At 37.4% G+C, this 13,711-nt stretch overlaps 1 protein-coding gene across 1 annotated transcript in view; it reads left to right on the forward strand.

Annotated features, from left to right (window-relative positions):
* Window positions 1–13,711, forward strand: part of LOC118198304 (protocadherin-like wing polarity protein stan) — a 187,121-nt gene that overhangs the window by 66,484 nt on the left and 106,926 nt on the right. The window contains exon 8 of the mRNA XM_085807976.1: window positions 8,776–8,885. Within this exon, the coding sequence (XP_085664102.1) occupies window positions 8,776–8,885 (110 nt within the window). The remainder of the gene's footprint in view (window positions 1–8,775; window positions 8,886–13,711) is intronic.

Below are 13,711 nucleotides of genomic sequence, written 5' to 3' on the forward strand. Positions count from 1 at the left end.
CCGGAAGTGGCGGCAATTTCATTATGGAAGCACCTAAGAGGCGGCCACTGTTGCCTCCTATGAATGGACGGACAGTTACAACCATGACTCCTCTGGTAATCTAACCCGGGCCCATCGCTACGGAAGTTAGGGTCACTAACCACTATACCGGCTGGGCAACCTTCAGTAAAATATATCAATAGAAAAATCGTGCTCAAAGTTTTTTTTTTTTTTTCGGTTTTTATCAAGACGAAAGCTATTTTTGATTTCTGTTTACCTTATGATTGCTTAAAAAATGGGATTAAGTCGAAATTCCTTCACACCTTGACGGTGTATTTTTAATATATCTGCATATGAAGAGATTCAAATAACGGGTGGCCATAATTAAACTGACAGTGCTCACAGTGTTCTGTAGAGCGATCTATTTGCGAGAATGACGCCACATTTTGTAGGAAGATTAAACAAGACGGGGGACGAAGGATTCCGCGAAAAAAAAAATAGTTCCAAAAGTCACCGCTAGGGGAATATTTGGCGCTGTGTAATAGAAAATAGAGTGTTAACAAATGCAAATCAATACGGAAATTACCTTTTACTTTGCATTCAAATGAGGTTCAATGTGGCTGCCGTTGTTGTGGACCACATAGTGCATTCTGTGCACAGTGTGCACAACAGCAGAAAGTAACATGTCCCCAGGAATCTCCCGTACAGTCCGTGATATGTTATCCTTCAACGTAGCCAGGTCCTGGACCACTCCTTGATAAACCTTGGACTTAAGGTAACCCCACAGCCAGAAGTCGCATGGGGTAAGATCAGGCGACCGAGGTGGCCATGCAGTTGGAAAGTAGCGGCTAATGACTCTTTCTGTTGTGAATTTCTGTCGTAGCATCTGTTGCACCCGTACAGCAACGTGTGGAGGGGCTCCATCTTGCATCAAAATGATTTCCCCCAGGCATTGCCTTTGCTGAAGTGCCGGAATGACAAAGCTGTTCAACATGTGGCGATATTTCTCTCCGGTAACAGAACAGGTTTCCGGTCCTGTCGGGGTAATGTTCTCATAGAAGAATGGACCTACGATAAATTTTATTCCGCATTAATTTGCATTTGTTAACACTCTATTTTCTACTACACAGCGCCAAATATTCCCGTAGCGGTGACTTTTGGAACTAATTTTTTTTTTCGTGGAATCCTTCGTTCCCCGTCTTGTTTAATCTTCCTACAAAATGTGGCGTCATTCTCGCAAATAGACCGCGCTACAGAACACTGTGAACACTGTCAGTTTAATTATAGCCACTCGTATATAGAACAAACTACACTCATGATAAAATAACTGTTAGTTTCCTGTTTATGTAATTCTTTTCAAATATGTAGATTTTTTAGGAATTTTATTTTATAAAATTGTATTCTAGCTTTTAAAATAACAGTACCATTATATTAAGAATAATCTGTTCCAACCAGAAAGTCATTATAATCAATTTCATTTACAAATATATTATTACAATGATTTTACAATTACTGAGTTTTGTGCCTCTTTAAATATTTTTTTATTCCCCTTCTCTATTAAAAGTTAAATTACCAATAAACGTAAGAAGTTTTTAGAGTTTTGTAAGATCTGTCTCTTCTTTTCCACATAAACTAAACTAGATCCTACAATGAACCTGGCGAATTCTCGCACAGGTGTGAAGTAAATACCAGCACAGAACAAGGGTGAAAATAACCCTTTATTAATTCCAACTATTTAAAAAAAAGGCACGTACTTCGTGCTTTACAATAACACCGACTACTTGCGGTGGAACTTAAATGTTATGACACAATCAAATTAAAGTCTTATAACGTTGCGCGCCTCTAACTAGCACGCAACCAAGAGGTGACTGTGAAAGCTTGTATAAACCACAGAGTCTTATAAAGGGTTTAAGTCCCTTTTTATTCAACGTACTAATTTACAATTGCGTCCTCTTGACGCTTACAAACTTTGCCAACTAGGCAGTCAAAATAAAATAATAACCTGAAAAGAAAATAAAGACAAGATTCTAACTACGAGGCTCTCTAAAATAACTAACTCACCGCGTTTTACAAATACCGCAGCTAATTCAGCAGACTTGAAGCTCACTGGAACAATTGCAACTACTTCCCGCCAAGCACATAGGCCGCAACGCGGGGTTCTTTAATTCTCGATTTCTACCTCCGCGCTCGCGAAGTAAGAATAACTCTCTCACCGAACTCGTTTCCTTCTATTTAAACCATACTACTTCCGCTGATAATTTGAATGCTTGCGCGTTCTACTCAAATTTACATATTCTGGCATTGGCAGTTCCAGGGGAAAGTAAGGCTTGACAGGAAAGATAGTTTAAACTTAAAATAAATGTTAGTTAAAATAAATATAAACCCTACATTTGCCGCTGCCAGAATTTGGAAAACTTGGAAGCAGGTCCTACAAACGACCTGTTGTAAGTTTATCTAATTCTGAACTAACTGGCGAAAGCCTCGTTTACACACAAAAAAAATCTTATGTAACAATTAAAATCCTGTTAGTCGTTACAAAGCTTTCTTCTTACAGCAACTTTTCCTGGACTTCATCAATCAATCTTGGTCTTTCCTTCCAGCATCTGGAAGGAATAAGTATCAGTATCTTTCTACATACATTATAATTTACACTTTCTTGACACAATAAATTTTTGTTTTTAACGATTCGTTTTTCTTAGTTATTGCTTACTTCACATTCATTCAATTTTTCAAGCATTAATTTAACTTTAGCCTGGCTCTCCACCATGTGTGGTGTCAAACGGGAATATTCGTGTTTTAGTCTTACAACACTTCCCCTAACCACCATAATTTGTTAGAAATCAACGACCAAATAGACACACCTTACTCGACATTCTACAACTCAATGAGCTACTTTAATATTCTTAAAAATTCAAATGTAGGTGGAGAACCCTACAAAACACATTCATTCTAACTTCCCCCTCATTCATCTTTAAACATGCAGGCTTTCGCTCTAAAGCATGACTTTACAGTTTAATACTTAAATTTTGACTTCATTGCTTTTAAGCATTCACTTTTAGCATCTACAATTTTATGCTTCTAGACTAAATTCTACTTTTACATAACATGCAAGTATTTACATACATTTACAAAAGTTTAATACATATGCTTTTTACAATTTACCATAAAATGAATAAGAGAAAATAAATTTTTACTTTACTCATTCTTCGCCAAGCTGGCGGCACTGAAACTAAAATTCTTATTAATACAAGAATACGAAGTTATTTTTATCTTCGGCCAAATTTTGGCTTTAACATAACAGAATTAGTCTTTCGACCAACAGAAACTGCTTGTTAGATTTCATACTGAAAGAAAATAATACTTTTGCCTTAGCTAAATAAAGTAAAACAAAACTAAGTCTCAACCGAGACATATTGACTTTCGTCAAAACATAGAACTTCGTACTTATGCATACATTTCGGAACAAAAGAGAAAAAAAAAATTATAGAAGGTTTTAACTTATCTTTGAGTTTTCGATGCTTGAAACTCCGTCATCCGTTTTTGACAAAATTGATCCAAAGTTAGAGGTGTCATGGATGTCAATCTTCTCCTTGTTGATCTCCGCGTGTCGTCCCCGTTGATCTTTCTTTTGCGTCCTCTACATGCTGGCCTCTTGACGGAGTAATCGTCTGGTTGTTGGCCTTTGCGTTTCTGCCTGGGACGGCTGGTCTTGACGTCCTCCGGTCTGGAGTCCTTGAATTTCTTCTGTTCCTCGTACTTCTGTGCCTCCTGTTGGCGTTTCAGTTTCCGGAACGGCGGCCTTGCTGGCACCTGACTCTGTGGCCGTGTGCGCGTTCTCCTTGATGTGTAATTTCTCCTGCCATCTTTTGTAGGTGGTGTTTTCGTCTTTACCACGGTTTCTTTACCCGGTTCATCTGTATTTTTGTTTTTCTTAAACGCCGGAGTTTGAAACTCATTTTTTCTTTTTGATACCGACGTCCGGGTTGTAGAAGTGCTAGGTCTCTCTTCAGTTCTCCGTTTCTTGGGTGGTGGAATAGTTGTTGCAGTCTCTGGCCCTTCTATTTCGTTTAGACTTGAGTCCTGCAAGAAACTTTTAAGGATTTCAAAATCATTTGGATTATAGTATTTTTTCACCTGGTCGGGACTTGCTTTACAGATTTCCCCTCTCTCGTTTTTAAGATATAAGACTACTCCTTTGATTTCCTGAATTACATAGGGGCCTTCAAACTTTGGAGCTAGCTTTGCCATAAATTTGTCTGGGGCACTTGATAAAGAAAATTTCCGTTTCAATACTTTATCCCCAACTTTAAAATCTGCTTCACGGCGTTTTTTATCATAATAAATTTTCTGCCTATTTCTTGCCGTATCCGAGGTTTTAAGCGCCTGATCAATTAGCTTTTGCACGTCCTTTTGTCTAAATTCCTGCTCTCTTTGTTGCACAAAGAATAATTTATCTAAAGGCGTAATTAACTTTCTGCCTAAAAATAATTCTGCTGGAGTTTTTCCCGTAGTATCATGATGTGCCGTTCTTAAAGCATAAGCTAATTCATTTATGTAGCCATCCCAGCGCTTGTGATGTGTGCTAACGTAACTGCGAATTATTTTTACAATGTTTTTATTAACTCTTTCTGCTATGTTAGCCTGTGGTCTATACGGAACCATTTTGATATGGCGTATATCAAGTCCATTGCATATGTTTTCAAATATTTGACTAATGAATTGTTTTCCGTTATCGCTAATGACTTTTATCGGTGCACCGTATTTTAAAATGTATCTGTGTAAGAATGCATCTGCGACTGTTTTGGCTGACGCGCGTTTAAGTGGAACAATTTCTATCCATTTTGAAAAATGATCTACTATTACTAAAAGAAAACGATTTTTATTTAACTCGCTCTGGGGGAAGGGACCAAGGAGATCTATGCCTAAAATTTCATTCGGAAATGTAGCGCGAATGCTATTTAAGTACCCGGCCGGGCTGTAATTAATATCATTTATTAACTGACATTGATTGCAGGACCTGACATACGCCGTTACTATTTTGTATAATTGCGGGAAATATACCGCCTCGCGTACCCTTTTTAAAGTCTTTCTGACCCCGAGGTGGCCCGCTGTTTTTTTTTCGTGCAACTCCTTCAAAATGCTTAATCGAAGCGAGGCTGGGATGACTGGCTTATACTCAAGATTTTCGTTCGTTGTTTTCGTATAGAATAATAAATTATCTATTATTTCATAGTTTTTTGCTCTATTTCTTATCGCATCGATATCTGTATGCTCAAAGCTTTCGGGGTCTTTCAAATAAGCATAGATATTTCCAAATTCAGGATCAGCTTTCAGTTCAGTAATAACCGTATCTCTAGAATCTAAAATTTTTGAAGTCAACACAGCGCATTTAAGTTCATTACCTTCATCGTCCAGTTTTATACGAGAAAGTGCGTCAGCTACATTGTTTTCCTTACCCGGTTTATATTTTATTGTGATATTATATTCTTGGAGTTTTAAAGCCCATCTTATTAACCTGGGCGTTAGGTTTTTTCCCGAGTAAAGTCTACCAACCGCCGCATGATCCGAAAAGACTGTTACTGGCGATTTGCCGAAATAAACTCGAAATTTGTGTACAGCCATTAATACGGCTAATGTTTCTCTTTCTGTAGCTGTATAATTCCTTTGTGTTTGATTCAATGTTTTACTAAAAAATGCCAGCGGATGGTTATTTTGCATAAGAACCGCCCCACCGCATAGTCTGATGCATCTGCCGCAATTTCCAGGTTTTCGTCCCCCTCAGGGAATTTTAAAACAGGGGCATTAATAAGCGCTTCTTTTAATCTTTCAAAAGCTGTGTTAGCTTCAGCCGTCCACGTAAATTTACTCTTTTTTCTTTTGATTACTAAGAGTGGTTCAACAATATTAGCGAAATCTTTTATGAAAGATCGATAGTAAGAACATAGTCCAAGGAAAGACGAAAGTTTCTTGGCGGTGTTGGGCGGTGGGAAATTCTTAATAGCTTTTATTTTTGAATCTTGCGTTTCTATACCCTTTTGCGAAATTTTATAACCGAGATATTTAAGTTCTTTAGTTGCGAACTTGCATTTTGAGGCGTTAATTGTAAGACCGGCCTCTTTTAATAATTTAAAAACTTGTTCGAGGTCATTAACGTGTTGTTCCAACGTACTACTCGTTATAATTATATCATCTAGATAAATTAAAGTTGATTTTCCTAGGACAGGCTTTAGAACAATGTCCATAGCTCTCTGGAATGTTGATGGGGCCCCACACAACCCAAAAGGCATGCGTAAAAATGCATAAGTGCCCGATTTTGTTATAAACGCGGTTTTATGTATATCTTCGGGTCTCATAGCTATTTGATAGTAGCCAGACGTTAAGTCCAAAGTAGACATATATCTTGTCGATTTGATCTGTCTAATGATCTCGTCTATAACCGGCAAAGGGTAAACTGGGAATTTAGTTATGCTATTTAGTTTTCTATAATCGATAGCAAACCTCCAAGCCCTTTTATCCGAAGGAGGAAACTCGTTCTTTTTCCTACATAGTACGACTGGACTCGCGTATTCACTATTTATGGGCGTTATTATTTTATTCTTTAACATCTCCTGAATATGTTCTTCGATGATTACGTCTTTTTGTTTGTCATAGCGGTAAGGTTTAGTCCTACAAGGTTTTTCGGCATTTAATTGAATCTTGTGAGTCACGATCTGACAGTTTCCCGGTTTTTCTGAAAACAAATGAGAAAAATTACTCACCACTTGCTGTATTGCTTTACTTTCCTGGTCACTCAAATGGCTAAGGTCCAATTCAGGTGTCTCCGCAGGTTCCACCACCCTCTGGTCCATCTCCAGCACCACGGAACTATCTTGAAAATTTAATTTGGCCCTCGCGGCCCTTAAAAAGTCCATATCTAGAATAAGAGAGTGTTGGAGGTGTTTCACCACAAAAATTAATACTTTGAGATTTTCCTCTTTTATCTGTAAGTTTAATGATACTTTGCCGATGCAGTGACATGTTTTTCCTTGCGCCGCTATAATTTCCGTATTTCTGGTTTTGAATAGTCGTATCCTATAAAAATTCTTTTTGAAGAACTTTTCACTCATGAAATTTCCTTCTGCTCCTGTATCGATGAGGGCTTCTACTGGTACATCGCCAACCAGGACTTGTATAATTGGTAGCTGTGAGTTTTTTACGATGACTGTATTTAGATGTCTACTTGAGGGTTTTTCTAAAACATCCGGGGTCTGGACCCTCCCTTTCACAGGCCCCTCTAGTCGTTTAAAGCTTTCCTTTCAATCTGTGTCTTCTGGGTACGCGGATGCTTATTTTCAAATTTTCTTTTTGGGCCTTGACCTTCGAGTTTCGATGCGTTAGCTTGATATTTCTTTCCCCCATATGAGCGATTTCCATTTCTTGTTTCCTCCTTCCTTCTGGTACTTTGAGAATATGTTTCCCCTCTCGCTCTTTCCGCTATTCTGCGATTTTGAAATTTCACCGCCAATTCGAAAAGTTCCTGCAATGTGGTTGGGTTTCTAATTTCAAAGTAGTCTTGGACAGCGGGTAACAATCTTGGTAATATTATTTCAATTATCTTCGCATCGGGTTTTTTCCCATACAACATATCCGTTAGTTTGATTTTTCGTAAAATAAAGTCCGTCAATTGTGCTGTATCCCGTTGATAGAAACTATATAGCTCGGCTTCCAGCCGTGCGCGATCTTTCACTATGGGGAAGGCCTTTACTAACGATTTTTTTGAAATTTTCAAATGTATACGTCGGGCTTCCAAATTCACCTAGTAGAAATTTTCCTATATTTTTCCACCATAGCGCGGCCTGTCCTCTTAGTGCTGATGTGGCAATAGCAACTTTTTGTCTTTCAGGCACAGAATAGAGCGGAAAGTGGTTTTCTATACCTTCTAAAAATACGGACACCGAATGTTTTCCGTCGAAATAGACGTTTGGCTTGATTGATGCTCTCAAAGTCTGGACCAGGTATCCAAATCCTTCTAACTGAGTTGTCATTTCTTGGTGTTGTCCAGCGGCTTCCATCCAATTTTCGGCCATTTCAGTTCGATAAGTGTTCGGGCGCCAATATAACGTTGCGCGCCTCTAACTAGCACGCAACCAAGAGGTGACTGTGAAAGCTTGTATAAACCACAGAGTCTTATAAAGGGTTTAAGTCCCTTTTTATTCAACGTACTAATTTACAATTGCGTCCTCTTGACGCTTACAAACTTTGCCAACTAGGCAGTCAAAATAAAATAATAACCTGAAAAGAAAATAAAGACAAGATTCTAACTACGAGGCTCTCTAAAATAACTAACTCACCGCGTTTTACAAATACCGCAGCTAATTCAGCAGACTTTGCGCTAGCTAGCGAAAACACGCTCTGATTAAACTCAGAGATTCACCCGTTTAAATACTCACTTCACTTAACTTTAAATTTACGTCCTGGCGAGGAAATGGGAGGGGAAAATAAGAGGTTCAGGAAAGGTATCAAACATAAAATAATTTGCTATGCAAAAGAAGGGAAACCCTTCAGTTTAACCTGAGTTTTATTCCACGTGTAACTGCAAAATGCAAACTGAAAGAAAATTTCTCAAATTATTCTTAGAGAGGTTTCGTGTAATGAAGTACCATTATATTGATGAGTGGTATTAAGCGAAAAGAAGCTTGTAGTTTATTTATTTAGTGTATCACCTAGATATTATCACGATTTAAGTTATTTCATGTATTTATTCTTACTGTCATTATTATTATTATTATTATAATTATTATTCTATCCTTTTCGTAGACTGCAGTAGTTAGCGTTGATAATTGCGACACAGGACTGTCACTGAAATTTGGAAAGCAGATTGGAAATTATTTTTGTGCCAATACAACTACTCGGGAATTAGACAAAAAGTAAGTTTTACTATATGATAAAATTTTATGCTGTAACTTACAGCTCAAGATTTTAATTTAATTTCATTAATTAACAAAATAATTAGATATTGATTTAAATTTGAATAAGGAATATGTTTCCTTTGCAAATCTTCGTGCTTGCATATTCTTCGAGTAAAATATTCAATTTTATTCCTATGCAAACTAGTAATTGAGAGATTAGTAAATCTATGCATTGAAAAATTCTCGCAGTTATTTTCTTACCAGTTTCTACAATATCTGTTTTGAATTCTTCCATGTTCAGCAAAGTTTACTGCGAAATATGCAGGATTTTTTAATTAGAAGGGTAATTTCTCGCTTTGTTTGGATAGCTTTATTTTCCCATAAATATCAGTCCATGCATTTCCATAGAACTCTTTATTTTGTAATATTAAAGTATCAGTTAAAGGCATCTCCGTGAATTTTGCATTTGAAGGTATGGTATTTTATGGTTGTTCTGTATTTTATTTATAAAATTTTTGTAACTGGAAATATATTGTTGCGTGCGTACGGGTTCGTAATTAATTGAATGCACAAGTCTGATGAAAAGTGAATAAAATTTATTCTTATCCCAAGAATAAAATACAAAATGCTTAAATTTCTTCAGATATATTCGTACAATATCGCAATATCTCACAGTAGTTATATTTAAACTACTAAAACGTTCAATAGAACTCAATTCAAAATACAAAGAAAGCTAATCCGATTTCACCGCGAATTCGCTACAGTCAGTAACAGCAATAAGTGAACAACTGAGTTGAGATGTTTTCCTCCAGCTTTTATAAGCTGTTAAATCAAGCACGAGAATATTCTGGTATTTTTTCGATTTTTCAGGAAAGCAAAAGCGTACAATTACGAGATATCTATTTATTAAATGCGCGTGCTCCTGTATTTTAAAATTTTCGGAGTAGCTTTCTCTACAAATAAGTCTCGTGCTGCATTGCACGGGGATATAAAACAGTTTTAATTAATTCTACTAAAATAGCTAAATAAATACAAAATACGTAACACTGCTCCCTCTCAAAGATTGCACGTCTCGGGCAGTACAATCCCTGGACAGGAAGCCAAACTTATAACTAGGACAAAAATGCAATAGCAAACATTACATTACAATAACAACATAAACAATAATTGCAATAAGTAACTTCAAACAAATCAAATGCTTTCAAATGCTAACTACAAATCAAATACTAAATACAAGTCAAATCAAATACTAAATTTATAAACAAAAAGGACTATGGTCTTATACTATTTACAATTATGTACTCTACGTACTATAGCCATAGTAAGGGGCTAACCTGTCTTAATGAACGACTTTAGGCTTAGAGTTCGATGCATTACGGATCCGAACCAGCCTGTTGTTTAGGACTGTGTACGGACCATCCTAAGGTGACTGTAATTTAGGCCTGAGTCCTTTCCGTTGAATCGAGTTCCACAACCACACCTTGTCTCCTTCGTTGAATCGATGTCCAGCAGCTCTCGTGTCGTATCGGGTCTTCACCTTTTCCGTCGCCAAGTTGACTCGCTGTTGTATCACTTCAAACCGGGCCTAGAGATCTTGGACGTATTCTTCAGGTGATGAAGGTGCATCAGAAGGGCGACCAAACAGAAGATTACAAGGCAGACGAAGGTCTGAGATGGAAGATAACCGGTAGTCTTGCGTTTCTCTTCGACCCTAGTATGATTTCCGCAGCTTTCTGAGCAGGGTCTTTCAGACAAGGCGTCGGCGTTTCAGGTGAGGATCCTTTCTGATGATGGATAGTTATGTCCTCTGATTCTGAAAGCAGTCTGTTGTTTTTGAAGTCCAAGGAAAAATTGTATTTCCTTAAAAAGTCAAATTCGAGTATGCAGGGATTTGTAATCTCTGCCCCGTATGTCGTGTGATGGTAGGCGGTATTTCGAAACGTGGTGTTCACATTTAACTTCCCAGCTATGTCGATTTTATCAGCAGAAGCAGTCTGGAGGGTAACATAGGATGACGTCTAAATGAGTTTATTTTTAAATTGTTGAGCCAAATCTTTCCGAATGATGGTAATATTGGCTCCTGTGTCAATGATCATATTGTGAAGAACTCCATCGATATGCCCATTGATGGATAGCCCATTATTGTTGCCACTCACTGCAGAAATCTTGAGCGCTTTAAAACGATGTTTTTCATTATCTGGCAACCTCCGTTCCTCGATGGTCATTATGGTCATTAATTTGTTTTCTCCGTTATTGCTAGGAAATGGCCTTGATTTTCGTGCTCTGGGGTGTTCTGCAATTTCTTCGTATGTGGTCATAAAACCGCAGTTTCAGCACTTTAGAATTGATTTTTTTTCACTCCTATTCCGTCTCAAGGCACTGACTCAAGTTATCCGTTTTATTTTCCATGCCCTGTGGTGTTCTGCAGTGCCGTCGTATATGGCCTTCAGTAATACATTTCCAACACTTTAGAGCCAGTTTGTTCTCACTCCTATTCCGTATCAAAGTATTCACTTGTCTGGAGACAAATCATCTAAATGAGACATTAATTGATCCACTGGCTCGTGGATTCGTACAGCTCTGATTGAGCGGCGGTCTCTACGAAATGCTTGCTGGGTTGCCTTATATTTCATGGTGCACAACAGAGCGCTTTTTATGTCCTTGACATACGCCATTCGTAGAACTTGCTGTATTTCCGAATCCCGAATGCCATCGATGACGTACTGCAGGGTCAGGATTTCCCTTTTTTTCTCTCGGGCACTCCGTAAAGGTGAGGTAAGACAATCTTTCAACATTCGCGGCGAGGTCCTGGAGTGTTTCCGTGGGCTTCTGTTGATGGGATTTTAATTGAAGCCTATTGTAGTCTTTCAAACATTTGTCCCCAAAGCGCAGCTCCAATGCGCCGGATAGAGCTTCAAAGTCTAATCTCTGGTTTTCGGGAAGAGTCTGCAGGATATCCGCTGCGTCTGCTCTCAGAGAAGCTGCGAGATGACAGGCCTTAGCTTGGGAATCCCAACCATTCGCTTCCGCCACTATTGACAATTGCATGCTATGAACTTGCCAAGAGGTCTTCCCATCATACGTGGAGAGCTTCGGAGACAGACGTGCAAGCATCCGTAAAAATTTAAAACCATCCGAATTGTTCCCTGCAAACGAATTTCTTTAAATTATCAACTTGTTTGGCAACTGTAGAAACCCTGCCATAAATTTGTTGTTCGATATGTCCTTGGACTTCCTTCGATTCGTTGCTCCACAGAAGAGACTTTCTCTTTTATTTGTTCTTTGACAGAAGAAACGCTGTCTTGAAGTTCTTTAACTCTATTTTCAACAGCGTCTATTCTGCCTTCTATAGCCTCAAATTTGTTTTCTATTGTACAGGTAATCTCTTCATTTATCGCTTGCACCTCCTTTTTAACTGATTCCTGACCAGTTTCTATATTTTCTTTAACAGAGAGTTGTTCCGCCTTCATCTCTTCTTGACCCGCTTTAATTTCTGATTTAACAGATTTGACGGCCCTTTCCATCTGTTCTTGGAATGCAGGAAATGCAGTCATCAATTGCCTGAATTGCTCTTCCATCACTCTTTTAATTGGCATTCAAGACCCCAATCCCGACACCAAAAAGTCTTGCGTGCGTACGGGTTCGTCAAAAGTTGAATGCACAAGTCCGATGACAAGTAAATAAAATTTATCCTTATCCCAAGAATAGAATACAAACTGCTTAAATTTCTTCAGAGATATTCGTACAATATCGCAATATCTTACAGTAGTTATATTTTGAACTACTGAAACGTTCAATAGAACTCAATTCAAAATACAAAGAAAGCTAATCCGATTTCACCGCGAATTCGCTACAGTCAGTAAGAGCAACAAGTAAGCAACTGAATTGAGATGTTTTCCTCCAGCGTTTATAAGCTTTTAAGTCAAGCACAAGAATATTCTGGTATTTTCTGGATTTTTCCGGAAAACAAAAGCATACAATTACGAGATATCTATTTATTAAACACGCGTGCTCCTGTATTTTTAATTTTTCGGCATAGATTTATTTAATTTCTCTTCAAATGCGTCTCGTGCTGCATTGCACGGGAATATAAAACAGTTTTAATTAATTATTACTAAAAATAGCTAAATAAATTCAAAATCCGTAACAATATTTACAGGAGACGTCTTAGGTAATTTGTCTCGTCCTGTAGAGATGCAATTTCAGGCATTTGAAAGAAAATTTAAAGAGCAGTGAAGAAAGAAATTATTCAGTTTGGCGATGAATGTTTCCGTCTTGGCATTCGTTGTTAATTTCTTTTCTAAACCTCTTGTAGATATTTAGGTTATCTAATTGAAATTTTGCACGTAAAAACATTGAGTTTTCTTCTTTAATTTCGTAAAGTGTAATGAATGTTTTGCTAATTGGAATTAACTTCTATTTTACGGAGGTATACAGGAACTTAAATTTCAATAAGATTATTCCTTATTTTTAGAAATGTTTAAGTTGTAATTTATAGACGTATGCCTAGAATTAGCATTAAAAGATATGTTCCGCTGAATATCCTCTATATTAATTTGTATATGATTCAGAATCATTTCTAAGTTGACAAAGATTTACGCACTTAATCATTCTGTTAATTAAATGAAAAAATAAAGGCTATCGTACAGTGCACTGACAAACCTCGAGAAATAAAAGATTAGCATTAGGTAATGATTCAGAAGAAAACGTAAGTAAAAAAGATTCTAATTAAAAAATAAAAATAACTCTGCTTGATAGTTAAAAGATGAAACTTTAAAATTCGATTTTTAATTTAACCGTATAATTTCCCGCCTTCCTAGCTTGCATCCGTGGTGTGGTGGTTA

The sequence above is a fragment of the Stegodyphus dumicola genome, chromosome X1 (genome assembly GCF_044657685.1).
Source record: "Stegodyphus dumicola isolate Sdum_Otavi_A_Nest chromosome X1, ASM4465768v1".
Lineage (NCBI taxonomy): Eukaryota > Metazoa > Arthropoda > Arachnida > Araneae > Eresidae > Stegodyphus > Stegodyphus dumicola.